At 41.6% G+C, this 16,445-nt stretch overlaps 1 protein-coding gene across 1 annotated transcript in view; it reads left to right on the forward strand.

Moving 5' to 3' along the window:
- fbxw4 (F-box and WD repeat domain containing 4) overlaps positions 1-5,346 on the forward strand; it is a 38,738-nt gene extending 33,392 nt beyond the window's left edge. The window contains exons 7-9 of the mRNA XM_030071384.1: positions 1,089-1,229; positions 4,692-4,833; positions 5,102-5,346. Of these exons, the coding sequence (XP_029927244.1) occupies positions 1,089-1,229; positions 4,692-4,833; positions 5,102-5,236 (418 nt within the window). The 3' untranslated portion in view covers positions 5,237-5,346. The remainder of the gene's footprint in view (positions 1-1,088; positions 1,230-4,691; positions 4,834-5,101) is intronic.
- The last annotated feature ends 11,099 nt before the right edge of the window (positions 5,347-16,445 follow it).

A 16,445-nucleotide genomic window follows, 5' to 3' on the forward strand; every position in this document is an offset into this window, starting at 1 on the left:
TCATAATGTCCAGTTACAAGCAAACCAAAGATTGTAAAACAAAAGTGGTACTGATTGGACTTCTGAATGCACTTCTCTGGTGTTTTTACTTCTTAAGAGCACACAAAGAAGCAGCTGAATATGAACATCGGTCCAGACCTCGTTTTGTCAGGGTGGGATTTCGAAGCATGGGGAATTACTGGCTATCAGATGTAAACAGGCATCTGCTAGCACTGATAAATCTTGGTTTTGGAGCCGTTTTCTTTTTCTTTTTTCATTTTTATTTCATAATGATTCAGCAACAAAAAAATGTCCACTCTGATACGACATCAGTAACAGTAATTTGTACAATTTCTTTTTTTTACCCACATTATTTCCTACCCTCCCCTTTACTCCCTAGGGAAACAAAACAGAAAGAAAAATAAATAAATAAATAAATAAATAAATAAATAAAATTGGAGCCATTTTCTGTAGTTGGTTGTGATTATGATATTACTCCTAACAAACCTCACTGTAGTTCTCATGGAAAAGGGCTGACTCTTGCCTCTCAGGAGTCTTAGCGCAGTTATTTGGTGCTACCTGGGTTTGAATGCCATTCAACCCAAGTAGCCAAAACAAACTCAGGTAGGGGAGTAACTTCTCCAGAGTTTAAATAAGCCACTCCAAGCAGGCTGATGTGAACCAAACCAGTGAAAAATGCATAAACACACATCCCACACAAGCCAAGGTCTTAGAGACAGGTGTGGTGAAAGTGTATTCTTCACATCAAATGAGTTTGTGGCCTCATTGAAAGGTGTATAATTAATCCATTTGTCATCTAATGTCATGGGTTTACCCTTATTTCAGACACTCTTCTGTTTCTTCTGTTTCATCTACTTTTTCACCTCCAGTTTCCTCTGTGTTCAAGCCACTGCACTCTTACTGTGTTTGAATTACAGATCCACGCCCTCTCTCCCCCTTTTCCTCCGTCACCAGCTTATGCCTCCGGCCATCTCCTACTTTCCTCTTTCTGACTTTTCTTGCCCCCTCTGTCTTTCTGCCTCATCTGTATGCTTACCCCTTGACCATTCATCTCTTTGTTTTCTTCCACCCCTTATCTCCTCCACCAGGTCGGAGTGTGTGTGCAGTCTTGGTTCAGGGTTTCGCCGCGGAGCAGGGGTGCTGGACATGCAGTTTGAGTCACCTTTCCAGCTCTTCACTTGTGGCTACGACACCTTCATCCGTCTCTGGGACCTCCGCCTCAGCCCCAGGTATTCAAGCCCACTGTCAATCATAGGGCACACTTGTTTAAGAATTAAAAAAAAAAAAAAAAAAAAAAAAAAAAAAAAACAGTATAATGTGAAATAGTGCTAGATTATAATGAAAGATGTACTGACTGAAATTATATAATTCTCACAAATTAGAATTAGAATTAGAATAGTCTTTGGGGCTAAAAATACAAGCCTGACCTAACCTAAAATCCTGACATTTCTGCATGCTAATACTTGTGTTTTTTCAATCTGAACTTGAAATTCCTGAACCTGAAGTTTCTCCTTTTTCTATGTTATCTTTCAGTATATCTGAGCCCAGATCAAACCTAGAGATTAAAATGTCTAATTAGAAAAAGCTCATGTCAAGGTCACCCCATAGATAGCCACTGTAGTACTAGCCAATGTTACAGGTAATAATAGGACACACAAAGCATGCATAATAATCAAACTGTCATATCCATCATACCATGGATGCTGATATTGACTGGGCCAGATCCTATTTTTGGCCCAATACTGACCCCATATATTGGCCCAGTAATACATATCATTCCAAACCCTGCTGTTTCCAGGAGTGTGAGCTGCGATGTCCATATCGATGCCGAGGCCTTCGCCTCACCATTTACAGCAGGCAGGGTTCCTAACATGATTGGGGAGGGTACCATTTATTTTAGACGGCAGGGGTTAGAGGAGTTCAGGGGTGTACTTCGGAGGGGGATCAGTCAAGTAAGACAAATAAGATCTGATTGGCAGATAGCTCTGGGGAGTTTGTAGGGGGTGGGGCTGAGGTGGAGGTGGGCTGAGGGGGTCCCTCTTAAGACATCAATAATTCACACAGTCCAAACCAAACCAGCCTCAGGAGCCTCCCAGGGTCAGCCGAGAGGTTCAGGTCGTCTGGAAGTTTGGGCTTACCATTCAAGAGAAATGCTGTGGAGAAAAACTGAGCTAATCCCAAACAAGCACAGATTCTGCACGGTCCCAGTGTGCTAAGTAGACCTAATTAATGTTCACTAGTTGATCAGGTCACGTCATCTCATCTTTGACTGACTGACATAAATGTATTTCTTGAACCGTTTGAGCCATTTGTTGTTAGAGCCCAAAGCCTTTTTTCTGGAATAAATTTGGATCTTCATTAGATCCTGTGAGTCCACTTCACTAACACTTCTTGATCTTCATTTTGCTGTTTTCCTTTCCCGTTTTCTCCGACGTTTCTTTGCGTCCACGTGCACCACGCCGGTCATGGGTTAGGCAAAAAGGCAGGAAAGGGACCAAACAAACACAAGACAGGACAAAGTCTTGCAGCCTCTCACGTGCTGTAATTTAACGTGCCATTCTGCATTAGAGAAGGTCCGACAAAAGGGAAGTGTGTGAAAGTGTATTTCCAAACTATATGAGGGACCGTAGTGGTATTAAATGTGCTTTTTCACTTCAGGACACAATGACAATGAGTGACCTCCCCCAAAGTGGATTACTAAAATTAGGGTGTGCATTAGTATGTGTTGTCTATGTGTTCCTGTGTGTATGTGTGTGTGAGTGTGTGTGTGAGACTCCAGACATCTCTGCTGCCCTGCTGTCTGCTCCTGGTCCCTCTGCATCACTTATTGATGAGGCCACACTAATGGAGGATCGATCTCTATTGGCAGAAAATACTCACCCCCAAAATACTTCCCCTTTCTTAACCACAACCAACACCAACACCACCCTGCCCCGCTGTTAAGCTACCCTCCTGCTGCACCCACACACACACACACACACACACAAAGATGCACACCTCCTCTCCACCTATAGAGCTCTCCTGAAAACAAGGGATGGAGTTTCAGCATTGTCAGCCTAAACACACACACACAAACACACAAACGAACTACACTAAAACATACTTTCTGAAATCGGTAATGTATATTTCTCATGACAGCATACACTTTTTTGTTGTTGTTATCTGAAGGAACATGTTTACAAGATGTTTTGTAGCTTTGTAGTTCATAAGTGCACAACTTACAAACGAATGCCCAAAGGAATTTCAGGGTTCAACATTAACCATGGCCACAAAAAGTTGCTCTGTGGCCGCCTACATGGAAGATTTGCTGGGGCCACCCGCTGTTGTCTCTATACACAAGCCCTCATTAACACAACATTACAGTCTCACAAACATCAGGATTCTTTTGCGCCTCTTAGCTCAGCATTCTGCGAAAACAGCAGACAGTACTTTTTGCCAACTAGCTACCGATCTGCAGTCTCACCTGGCCAGGTGTAAAGCTGTGTGGAAAAGTGCCAGCACTCACAGTTTGACAGCATTCTCAACAACAGCTGCCATCTTGCTTTCATACACAGGGGAGGGTGGCTGTCAGCTAATGTGTGCCCTCTGTAAGGGTTTGTTGGCACACAAAGCAGTAAAAGGTGACACCTGGTTCCCTCTATTGGTGACGCTGTGGCACTTTGAACCGTGCATCTGCCAATCAACCTTAAGAGCGTTTTGCTAAAAGATTCCATCTCTCACCTGATATTTCATCTCCACCTCATCACATCACCTCCAGATTGCTCTAGATACGTACAGTCTAAAAATTGACATTCTGTTTTTACAGATGCCAGTTCATGTGTGTGAAATGGTGAATGCATGGTTTTTGTGCGTATGCATCAGTTATGCATGTGGCCTCAGGACTTGAGCCCAGTGTGAAAACATCAGCCTGTGTTCTGAATCAACGGCTTAAGCCCAGTAGGCAGAGGTGTGAATGGGTCACCCTCATATTTGCAGATGCAATGATGCATTTGAATAGACAGTCCTAATCTATGTCTAACTTTAAAGCAGCAATCATTTAAACTGCAAGAAACAAGGAAACAAAGTCTCAACTTATAAAAATGTGGAATAGCCACATAATCTAGGCTACTGTTAGCTATATGAGAGCCACATTAAAAAACAAAACAAACACATGTATATTTTACACATTTTCTAATTGAGTCTATTTGTCCATCTGCAATAGCCTTAGGCTATGTCAAACAGTTAATTTGCATCAACTTACCATCTTTTGGGTTGGACTTGGAAATCAAAGCATTTCAGTCGGGTTGAAAGATTGACAAAAGTTAACTTGGAGATGAAATCTGAGATGTGGAGCTTTTGGTAAAGTTAATAGTTCCAGTCATTTAGTTTTACCAGGTAGTCCCAGGTGAGAAAACCCCGTGTCAAACCCTTTTGCATGATGGTAAAGTGCTGCTTGTAGCTCCTCTCACAGTAATGTTTTGTGTCTCAGCAGCACAAATAATAATAATTCCTCTCAGGTGTTTATCGGTGTTGATAATGTCTGCAGAAACTGAAATCAGTGTTTATGAGGACAGTGTGATCTGTCCTTTAACCTCTCACTGATGAAGGCATCTCATGCATGTCCTAACACTGCAGTCAATAACCACATCCTCACATTTTCACCTCATTTCATTGGTTATTATTGTTATTGATTATTACGTCTTCCCCAACAGGAAGTGTGTGATGGAGTGGGAGGAGCCTCATGACAGCGCTCTGTACTGCATCCAGACAGACGGAAATCACATGATAGCCAGCGGCTCTTCGTACTATGGCGTCGTCCGACTCTGGGACAAACGGCAGACTGAATGCTTACAGGTGTGTGAGAGTGTGTGTGTGTGTGTGTGTGTGTGTGTGTGTGTGTGTGTGTGTGTGTGTGGCCCGTGGTCTCATTACACTACAGTAATATGTAACTGATATCTAAATGTTGGAGATAAAACAGACGTGGTCATTGGATGTTGTGTACTGTTGTATGTTAGTCCAACTCTGTAATCAGCAGATAATGATCTTGCCACTTTTTTTAGGCTATTTTTACCACACATTAAATGCAAAAAATGTTATTATTAATTGTCCCAATTTTTTCTAGTTTTTCCAGTTGACCTCAGACCCAGTGAGCAGCCCGGTGTACTGCCTGAGGTTTAGCAGCTCTCACCTATACGCAGCTCTGGCCACTGCCCTATACTCAATGGACTTCAGACACAACCCCTGCAACATCAGATGACACAAGCGCACACACCACACACACACACACACACACACATATACATACATGCACAGTTCACCCTCATCAGTTCAATAAAGATGTATATTTGCACAATAAATGTGTTCATTTTTGGAAGGAATTCTGTCTTCACCAAGCACCATTTTTTTCATGAGTTAACCTCCAGGTTTGTGCACTGCCTCATGCCGAGCACCCACACATGTCCGACCTGCTTCTACGGTGCAGAGGGAGGGAGGGGGATTCTGAAAAAAAAAAAAAAAACTCATTTTCCAAGACTAAACACATAATTTCTCAAGAAAAAAACTGTGAAAAAAGTGATAAATTTGCGAGAAAAAAGACTCACAAGTTCATGAGAAAAAAAAACTTGAATTGTCAAAAAAATAAATAAATAAATATTGTGATTCTGGACTAAAGTCAGCAGGATTTTTACTTGTCACTAAATCGCATTACAAAGTAGAATTTGATGAGGTCACCAGCTGCAGGCCTGACACACGGCCTGATGCAGCGTCTGCAGTGTGAGGCTGATCCAACCTGGCAAAGTCAAGCCATGTGTTTCCTTTAGAAGTATAAGAGTATAAGAAGCACAAATATAAGAAAAATTTCTTTGTGAGTTTTTTTTTTTCCTCATAGATTTTTGACTTTCTAATATCAGAATATTCAGGTTTTCCTCTCATAGATTTGTGAATTTTTTTCTCTCGAAATTTACCACTTTAATCTCAGAGATTTTTTTCTCAGAATATTACCTCTCCTTCCCCATCTCCATAATTTTTCCCTCCTACAATGAAACTAATATGCCATCATATGTAACCACAATGATTCAAAGAACCCTCTGCTATGTTCAGTTAATAATCCATAACATTATCTTACAAACAGCTGGTATAGCCACTATGGCCCTTTGTTAGAACACAGCAGTGATTCAGCCTACAGCCTGCTCATGACGGCTTCTGCTTGTGAGGTAGTGAGCATCAGGTCTCCAGTAGCTTTTTTTCCTGGGAAAAATCTTCTATGTTTACATTTCTGGTTTGGTTGGAATAATTTTAAGAAGAGCTGGCTGCATGAGCAGTGATACACCTACAGAAACTAAAACTCCATCAAGAAGAAAAAAGACTGCAAGACAGTCACATCCTGCCCTCACTGTTTGATTGGCAGGTGATCTCTCGGAAGGGCAGTGCAGAAATACCACCTTAGCACTCAGCACCAAAGTTGGGCACCAAAAAAAAAATCTATTTTGATAAAATCAGAATCGATAATTTGTGCAGTTCTTTAAATGTTCCTTTATCCTGTATGAAACGTTCTTATCTATTTTGTATGAAACTGCTGGATTGAAGCATGAGGCTAATGAGAATCTTCATAAAATTGTTCTTTATGGCATGAAGAAAGTACAGAATGTACTTGTAGTTCAGTGTACAGTTATCTGACAGTCATGGCTGTGGACAGAAATTAACCAAAGATCAGCATCAAGCAGACAGGACTATCCTGCCACTATATTATACGACCACTACTCATTTGTTGGACATGAGAAGCATGCTAGAGCCTGCTGGTAAAGGGGCTAATCCATTAGCCTCAGGGCACTCGGGGAACACAAACGCTTGACGCATAAAATCACACACACCGTCTAAACCCTGTGGATAAGTCCCACTGAAGAACGCACAGGTTGGTTTCCTCGCCAGTCACTGTGAGTGGCTGCTTGGATCATGCTGAAGTCTTTGAAGGGATCAAGGCACATTAGCCTCTCGACAAACCCGTCTCATCACTGTAGAAACGCACTGTTTGGGTTTACATCCATTTGACCCCGGCACCTGAGATCACACACCGGAGGGGATTCAAGTGTTTGACCCCTCAAATCCACTCTTTACAATGTGAGGATCCATTTGATGGACACAAAGCAGATCTATGTGGTCACACATCTGGCATCTCCAAGATGTGGAGTTACATACAGTAGACCTGGTGTTTCACAGCAAGAAATATTTTTATTGTCAATTAAGCTATCCATTTTTTTAAATGAATTTTTTAGTGTATTAAGTGCCAAATATAATTCTGAAGTCCTATGGGAAGATAGCACAACCCAAAAGTGATTGCTTCCTCAGTCTGTCCAGCTGCCAAAAACACTCAAAGTATTAATCTTATTTTATTTATGAAGGTAGAAGAAAGACTTCTAAGACTAAGCATTTTTGCATGATAAATAACTAGAATGATTCATCAGTTATCAGAATCATGTATCGATTTGCTGTAAGTTGACAGATAAATGGACTTTACAGTAATTGTTGCCGCACTATTTCCATGTTTCTTTTTGTACAGGAGAAGTGGAAGATTGTCGAATGGTGGCATGAAGATAATGGGGTTTTCAGAATGTTTTAAACTCAAAACCTGCAATACTCAAGTTGAGAATTTGTGTGTGTGTTCACAGTGAAAACAGGAGCAGCAAGAGAAACTGCAGTCAGGTTGTGTGTGTGCTCATGTGTGTCAGCCCACCGTCCACACATTTACCAGGGTGTCCACTGTGAGTCCGGGCTGTGACCCTCCCTGCTGGCCATTAATGGCATATATTAGATCATATGCAATGCGGGGACATCCATTAGCTAATATGCCAGGGCCACATAAGAGGCATGGCCAGGGTGCGTACAGACATTGCACACCCATGCAGGAGATGTGGCCCCTTGGGACTCCGGAGGGTTGAATTAATCATGGGGGCCTGGGGAGGGGCTGAGTCCCCACAACAACACAACACACACACACACCAGCATTTCTGGGTGGTAGATTTTTTGTTAGGTGCAGCCAGGGAAGGAGATTTCACCAATTCTGTAGTCGTGGTCTTTCTGGTTTGCACAAATTTGTTCAGTTAAATTTTGAATGTAAATGGAGACAGCCTTGCAGGTAGCAGTAACAGTGGTAGTAGTCGTAGTTGCACAGACATAGTATTTCAGCATTAATTGTAGTTGCACTAGTAGTAGTTGCATTAGTAGTACTAGTTGCATTAATAGCTACATCATCAGTAGTTGCAGCATTAGTAGTAGTGCCATTAGTGGTAGTAGTAGTTAGTGCTAGTTGCAGCCTGGTCTCACAGAAATATGTGAAATGAGCACAACTTTCTCAATGCATTATGTGGTGGTAGCAGGAAGTGGGCAACATTATGTGCCAATACCACCAAAACAAGGCCAATGCAAAGTCAATTAGGAATTAGCAATAGTATAAGAGTGAGAAAGTACCTGTGAGGAGGTTAATGGAGTGGTAGTTGGCTCTGTTAACCTAACTTTAACTGACAGCCTGGGGTCGAACCCAGTACAATGCGACATCAGTGTGTTGCTTCCTTATCCACACTAATGTTGGCAACATTAGCTTGCTAACAGTAGCTCATTTTCCATGTTTGTTTCCCACAGTAATGTTAGCTTAAGGCGAACGTCAACCATGACCTTCCCCTAACCTTAACCAAGTAATCTTGGTGCCCTAAACCTAACTCTGTCCATTTGTTGACCTTCGTTGGCGGTGGCACATAATTTGTCCTAACTGACTTTGCATTGGTAGCCTATTCATTTTCATGGCACCGGCACATGATGTCAACCCATTCCATGTCACCAGCATTGTTAAGGAAGGCATTGTTAAGAAAGTCATGGTCATTTCACGTATTTCTGTGAGATCAATTTGCATAGTTGCATCGGCAGTAGTGGTTGCATTAGTAGTAACGGTAGAAACTGACATCTGATGTCAAGAATAGGGAATTAATGCTGAAATGGCTTTCCATATGGTTGCATTGTAGTAGTAGTTGCAGCATTAGTAGTGGTTGCACAAGTAGTTACAGCATTAGTAGTGGTTGTAGTAGTAGTAGTAGTAGTAGTTGCAGTAAATGCAGCAGCAGTACTTCAGCAAAGATCTCTAACAAATGCAATAGAGATACAGACTTGGACATACAAATCTGCTGTCAAAATGGATGATAACCAGCCAATTTTTATTTGACAAAATTAGGCATGAAACATTCCAAGAAAAAATATTCAAATATTACTGAACATTGCTTGAGGTTTCGTTTGATATCACATCTAACATTACCATTCAATTCAGTGAGGCTGACAGTTTGATCAGTTACTGTGATTTGCTTTTAGTTAGTGTGATTTTGCACAGGAGTCATATCTTATGTGTCGATTTCAAAAAAGTCCTTATGAGCATCATGATATTATTATATCATGTTATTAATTGGAACAAACTGCACTCAGCCCTGCATTAGTGTCTCACTGTGTCTCCTCTAGGACGAGCTCTTTAAGATAGACCAAGTGTAGCACAATGATAATAGTAATTTCATTGAAGTGTTTTCAGTTGAAAACTATGCTCAGGTTGTTTTGATGTGGAGGATTTGCACGTTTTGCCTTAGCCGATGGGTCTCTGTTTACGAGATAGATCCTCCTTGTGTTTGTGGAGCTGCTTGTCCTTGTATAAACAACAATGTTCACACACCATGCATATTTGCATAACACCAAACCATATACTGTGCCCCTCTCACCTTATCCAGACAAGTAAGGCACATCCACTTTCTACATGCATACACAGACACACACAGCAATTTAATAGGTAGACAACACTGAATGGACCAGATGTTATTTTTAATAAGCGACTAATATCAGCAAACTGATGTATCGGTCCCTAGTTGGAACCGTGTGCGTGATGTGTCTTCGTGTCTGTACATGTCCTTCTCCCCCTCAAGTGTCACTCTGGGTGGGCATGAGTCAGAGGATGTTCAAACCCCCAGTCACCTAGGTGAAAAGAGCGTAGGCATCCTTCAGAGAGAAAAAGGCTCCCACCTTCATTCACCCTTTCATCCTCGATACCTTTGTCTTGGGTGACATCATCCATTTCAGAGGGGGGCCACATCATGGACCACAAAGCTGCTGTCTCTGGTCTCTGCTGTCCACAGTGAAAATGACCGCAGTGTTCATCAAAGCACTAACATGAGCCAGAAACCGTCAATCTTGTCAAGGTTAGATCCCTGACTGATCATTTGAGAATACATTATACATAAAAGTATACCATCTTTCTCTATTTCTTTTCCTAGCACTTATTATTCTGTGGTCACAGCAATGTGGCCACCTCCTAACCCTTGACCTCCTTAGTTTATGTTCCTTGTAATTTTGACAATCTGGAAAGTCATGTTTACTTGATTACAGCAAATCTAAGATGCTCTAAATAACACAAACAAGCTAAATGCCTAAGATGTAAAATAATAATAGTAATAATGACGTACATCAGATACCCAAATCCATGTCACAGCTATCTGAATGTACAAACATTAGGTCCACAGACTTTGATTTGATAGGATTCAGTCCCAGGAAGTTACAACTGAAAATGTAAAACTGTAGGAAGATATTCTCATCCTCATATGTTCTGGGACAATCAAACTATAGTGCAATAAAATTTTTTCTCATTTTCCTGGGGACCATCTGGAGTCCTCCTAATTACCCTGTGAAACCTCACAAGGGCCAGCGGAGGTCCCCATACCCCAATTTGAGGACCACTGAGAGAGATGAATAGGTAGATGGGCGGATGTGGGGATGACAAGTTCCTCCACTTTTGCAGGTGTGGGTCAGAGGAAGCTACATTTAATCCACCAAACACACCCTGAGAGTCATTAGTCCTGACAAAATGTCCTGGCGCGGCACGCTGTGTTTTTACGCCAGCTCCAAAAGGACAAGGCTGAGGCTAAATGGGACATCTAGCAAAGCGTCGTCAACCCCAACAGATAAATCCACAGCCGGCCTAGAGACATGGGGTATATTTAACTCTGGGAGCTGTACAAAAATCATGACGGCGACAGGGAGTTTGCGGTAGACCATGTTGACACGTAAATCAAACTCAGGTTCTCTCCCTGCTCAGGAGGAAGACGAGAAACAAACTAACTGTCTGCCTTGCAGTCCTGCATAAATCCAGGGTTTCCTTTCACTGACTTCAGCAGATACACGTCATTAAATATGAGAGCAAGGGTGTAGTGGAGGGTAAGCCCACCCAAACTTAGTTTACCCTTCTTTTTACTTGCAAAACAGACTATAACCACTTGCTTGAACTGACATGAGTGTGTTTTTTCTGAAAACATAATTGATTGACCCAAATGGTCATTTGCCACATGATGGTCTCTGTCTGGAAGGAATACATCACACTCATCTAGTTATTCAGTGGATATAAGTTTATACCACAAGTGAAAAGAGTGAAAACCTTAAAATGAGACATTGCTCTTTTTTTATTGTTTTTTTTTTTCGCAGAGGAACCCTTTCAAAGCACCCCTAAGAAATGTCGAACCCCTGTTTGGAAAGCACTTGGTTAACCCACAGCTATCAAGATGAACCTCCAGTGGGAATTTCCAGCCTATCCAGCTCTGAGTGCCGTTCCTGCTATCCTAAATAAACACAGAGTAACCACTACAGGCACCTGTCACACATGGAAATCCACCATCCTGTGACTCATTCCTTGTCACACAATGGCTAACCTGCAATTTACCCCGGCACTTAGCAAGACCAGCACCGTAACACGAGAAGATGTGAAGAATCGGCTGCTGTTTTCTTTGGCCAAGTTCATTGGACCTGAATGGAGCGGAGGACTTCCCTTTTCAATGGATGTGAGCCTTGGTTCCTTGAGCACTGAGGCCTGGGGTTGGATCCCAGCGGCTGCGGTGGTGCTCGAGCCGAGGGATCGGATATCAGGGCAGCGGATGGACTTCTCAGCATCGGTGCATCTCGCTGCTTGAGGTTTGCTTGGTTTCTGGTGAGGCGAGGTGTTAAAAGTGTTCGTACCAAGAGCAGTTTGTCATTTCTGTGACCTGCAGGGTTTCAATTAGGCAGCAGAAGGAGCTGCAGAAAGAGGAGGCTCCCCCAAGCGAGGACCTGCACCAAAGTCATCTTTGTGCCAATGGGTCCATCTGGTGTTCATAAAGTGAAGTGCAGTCCATTGGTATAGTTTTAGATTGTTCATTGCATCATGTTTAACACCACCTCATCTGCTCTATTCAGTCTCCTCCACTTGGATCATTAAAGTCTCATCAGATAGATAGATGGTGGATGTTTCAAAAACTTCACCAAAGTGCCCAACAGTACGATGTTTGTGTACATTTATGGTATGGGATTCAAACCCCTACCTTGCTGCAAATCCACTAACCAGAAGAGTAATTGGAGCTCACTGATCTAAAACTTAAGCCTGTTTCATGTGAATCCCTTTGACCTCAGGAAACAGTCATGAAGATGACCTGGAGGAGAAATAAAAGCTGTTGGGATGGAAATGATGCAAATTCTTGATTTCAGTGTAGAATGCTTTTAAATCACAGCAATACACAAGACATTTCCATTGTTCACCCGTTTATCATTTTATTCTAACTGACTCTAAATATCATGGGGAATGCGTGCTGTCCTTTTTGGTATTTACAGAGGAATTTGAATGTAATGAAATTTGGCAAAGGACAGTTCATGCTGATCAGATCTGGATTTGGTTACATGCTGAAAAGCAGAAGCCCAGCGGTACCCAGCAGTGTTTCTTCCAAAGCTGTGTTCTCGTCCACATGAAAAAGCCTCTGAAATAGCATTTAGGCCATTATGGGACAACAAATCTCTCGACTGAAACGCAGATGCATAAAATTGTTGAAGGGGTAGCAGTCCCTTAATGTCAAATTAAACTTGTGTTGGATTGCTCAGCTTCCTCGATTTGCCCACATGGTGGTGAAATATCCTTATTAGCTGCTCTGTGCTCTCATGAGCTGCTCATCCACAATACTGGATTTCTCTCTCTCCATTATATCAAAATATCCTCAAAGGAAATCTAATCAGAGAGCTAAATGTGAAAAGCACTCATTGCAGGATTAGGTTTTTGTGTCAAAGCTGGACAGAGATAGGTTTTTGATACCTGATATTGACAGCATCATTTTGGACTGAAGCTGCTGATAACTAGTATTTTGCAATATTAAAAGGTCTTTAAGTTTGACTGTTTTCATGCCAAAAATGATACATTCAGTGCTTATGTGTTTATATTTTTCCCAAGGATTTTACTTGTCACAGGAGAACAGCATTTAGACTGTCTTGGAACACCAAAGCTCTCTTTTAAAACCCAGACTGATAATCTAACATGACAAATTCACATGTGGTTACTTCTATAGTAAAGATGTAATCACTCAGATTGTATTATATCCATCAGAGGATGGCACTGACTTGGCCAACTTTTAATAAAAGGTCAAGGATACAAGGTCCTTGTATCCTTGTATCCTTGTAACAACAATCACATAATGGTCACATGAATAAAGTATGAATATCTGTCTAACACTGCCTTTGGTGTGTACATTTGGTATGCTCCTTCCTCCCCCCAATCCACACACACACACACACGCACACACGCACACACATACTTCCCAACCTCCTTTCCCGAACCTCCCAGCTCTTACCCTCACCTGTCAGTCATGCCTGGGTCCCTGGTGCTTCAGGGGACCACAGGCCTGTCAGACCTCCAGCGGCCCCTCAAAGAAATGAGCCCCCCTCCGCCCCTCCGACCCCATCCCATCCCTCTCGGTCCTGACAAACAAAAATAAGTCACAGTGAAGAGAGTGGCCGGGGCTCCTGCCTTGCAGATCAGTCAGTGGATACCTGATTGTCACTCGCAGGGTCGGGCCCTTAATCCTATTGTTTCCCCCGACAGGATTACTCTCTGTGGTCCCTCTCTCCCTGTGGCTGCGTGCGGGAGAAAGGCCAGATTAAGGGGATTAGCGTGTATCCTCCTGACTTGTCAAGCCGGGATGTGAGGAACCATTGACTTTCTTGGGGACCATGAATGAGGAGGAGGCAGAGAGGTGCCTAAAGAAGAGGTCATGAAAGGCAGCGAACAAGAAAAAATTCCTGAAAGGACAATGTGATTTGTTTGCTTTTGTTCCCCTGAACTGGGGCTGAAAGGTTCAAAGGGCCAGCCCCGAGGAGAGGAAAAACCACCGGGCAGAGAGGAGAGTGCACTTTTAAAATTCACTTAACTTTAAAGTGAATGTTCCCCCTTGGCAGACAGTTTTCACATCATCCACAGTCAACTTCTGTGCCAATTGGGATTACACAGACAGATATAGGACCAATACTGATCTCTCAGTAAGTCCACCTCTGATATGATGGACAGAACATTTCAGTGGATACAACAACTGTAGCAAAGGTGTGGATTATTTGATTTTTGCCATGAGTAAAAAATAATAGTAAAATAGTAAAAAATCAATGAATCTAAAAAAAAAAAAAAAAAAAAAAAAAAAAAAAAAAAATAGTAAACGGGAAACTATGCATGCATTGTTTGAAGTGAACTAAAGTAAAACAAGAGAATATTATTTTGACCTATACTCACTTTTTTATATGAAGTCTGCGTTTAGATGTGTCAGCAACAATAATGACTAACTTTAGCTGTCAAACTGCTTATGCTGAACATCTTTGCTGTCCTGGAAAATCCTCAACTGCAATTTGCAGTTTACTCCTGTTTCACTGTAGTATGTTCCAAGGACCTGAGTCCTGTGAATCCATTCAAAACCTGTTTCAAGAAATGTCAGTTCTCAAAGAATAACTGATTCCTAAATTCCCAAACATTCTTTCTGCACATGTGAATTTTCCAGCTAAGTACTTTAATATTCTTTTTAGCTGGGCTCATTAATACAGAAATTAGTTCCAGGCAGGGCTGCATTGCTGCAATTTAAAGGGATAGTTCACCCAATTTGAAAAATGTGATATTACACTTATTTATTTAAAAGGCCAACATTTCATATTTTTGTTTTGGGCTGTAAAAATCCTGCTACACATCATTAACCACAAACTTTGTTTAGTGTGAGTATTTTTATTATTATTATTATTATTATTATTTACCAACATTAGCTGAGATGAAGTGCACCTCAATGGCAGGAGGCTAACAGTTAGCATTTGGAGCATCAAATGAGAGGAAGATAGCACCATTACTGTCCTACAGAACAGCCCAGAAGAAGTCAAATATGTGAACTATCCCTTTAAAAGTCCCTTGACTTGAAATGAAAATTTCCACACAGGAGCACAGCACCAAATCTTAAATGTGCTGATTTTCTGATCCTCCAGCTCAGGGCTTCTATTCATCACATATTATCAGGTACCACTTGCTGGAGGCATTCATTACAAGCATGTTTTGTGTGGTTTATTTGAACTATGGAGTGTGCAGGCCTTTAATTTGTTCAGTTGTGAAGGTAACATTTGTTTGTCAGTGTCAAGAGCATATGGTTTGAGCAAACGTTGGAGGCTAAATCATTCAGCTCTGTGCATCCATAAAATATTCCCAGTGAAGCACAGCACACACATTTTGCAGCAAATGATGACTGATAACAATCCCTGTGAACCACGTGTGAATGGATTAAATCAAGGGCTCCAAATGTTTTCATGTCAAGGCTTCTAATTACACAGACACTGGCCCCTTTGTAAGAAGATCTTGTGATTTTCTGAGAGGAGTTCTGCTTAGACCTGAACAACTGTTTGTACTGTCATGAGAAAACAGAGAGGAAACTAAAACTTCAAAAAGTCAACTGTCCTGTCACTAATTTCAAGAGAAAGAAATTATGATTTTGTTGAAGTATTCCATATTGAACAGTGGATCCATAGTCATCAGAGGTATGTAATATATAGCTTGCTGACAGTGAGGCTGAACTGATTCAGCCACAAATCAAAACTAAAATTAGATTTGGCAAATCTGATCGCTGCAGTCATGCATGTTTTATTTATTGATTTATTTAGGTCAATTTACATTCTTTTCATAAGGTGCTCCACTAGCTGTTTCAAATTTCATAAAAGCAAAATATGAGGTTTCATTTTAGAAGCCTACATCTTTCGACATCCCTGAATATTTTTAAGAGTTCTTAAGAAACAGAACATCATGTGCATACTGATCAGCTAAGTGTGCAATTTCTCTGCTGCTTACTTGAATTTAAAAAAAGAAAAAGACCCCTCCACAAAAAGCATGTAATTAAAAAAAAAAAATGATTTCAAATATAAAACATACTTTTTTATACATTTTAAATACAACGTTTGAACTCTCGCATTTCCCTGGTTAAATGGAGACACGACACACTGACGGCGCAGCCACACAGACTGAATGAAGCCCTGTGGGTGCAGCGTGCTGAATGATGTACCCGTGGATTCTACCTGGTAACAGGTGACGCAGCGGTTACCCATAAGCACCGTGTTAAAGTGACAGCAGGAACAGCCAATGGACGTCCGAC

The sequence above is a fragment of the Myripristis murdjan genome, chromosome 15 (assembly GCF_902150065.1).
Source record: "Myripristis murdjan chromosome 15, fMyrMur1.1, whole genome shotgun sequence".
Lineage (NCBI taxonomy): Eukaryota > Metazoa > Chordata > Actinopteri > Holocentriformes > Holocentridae > Myripristis > Myripristis murdjan.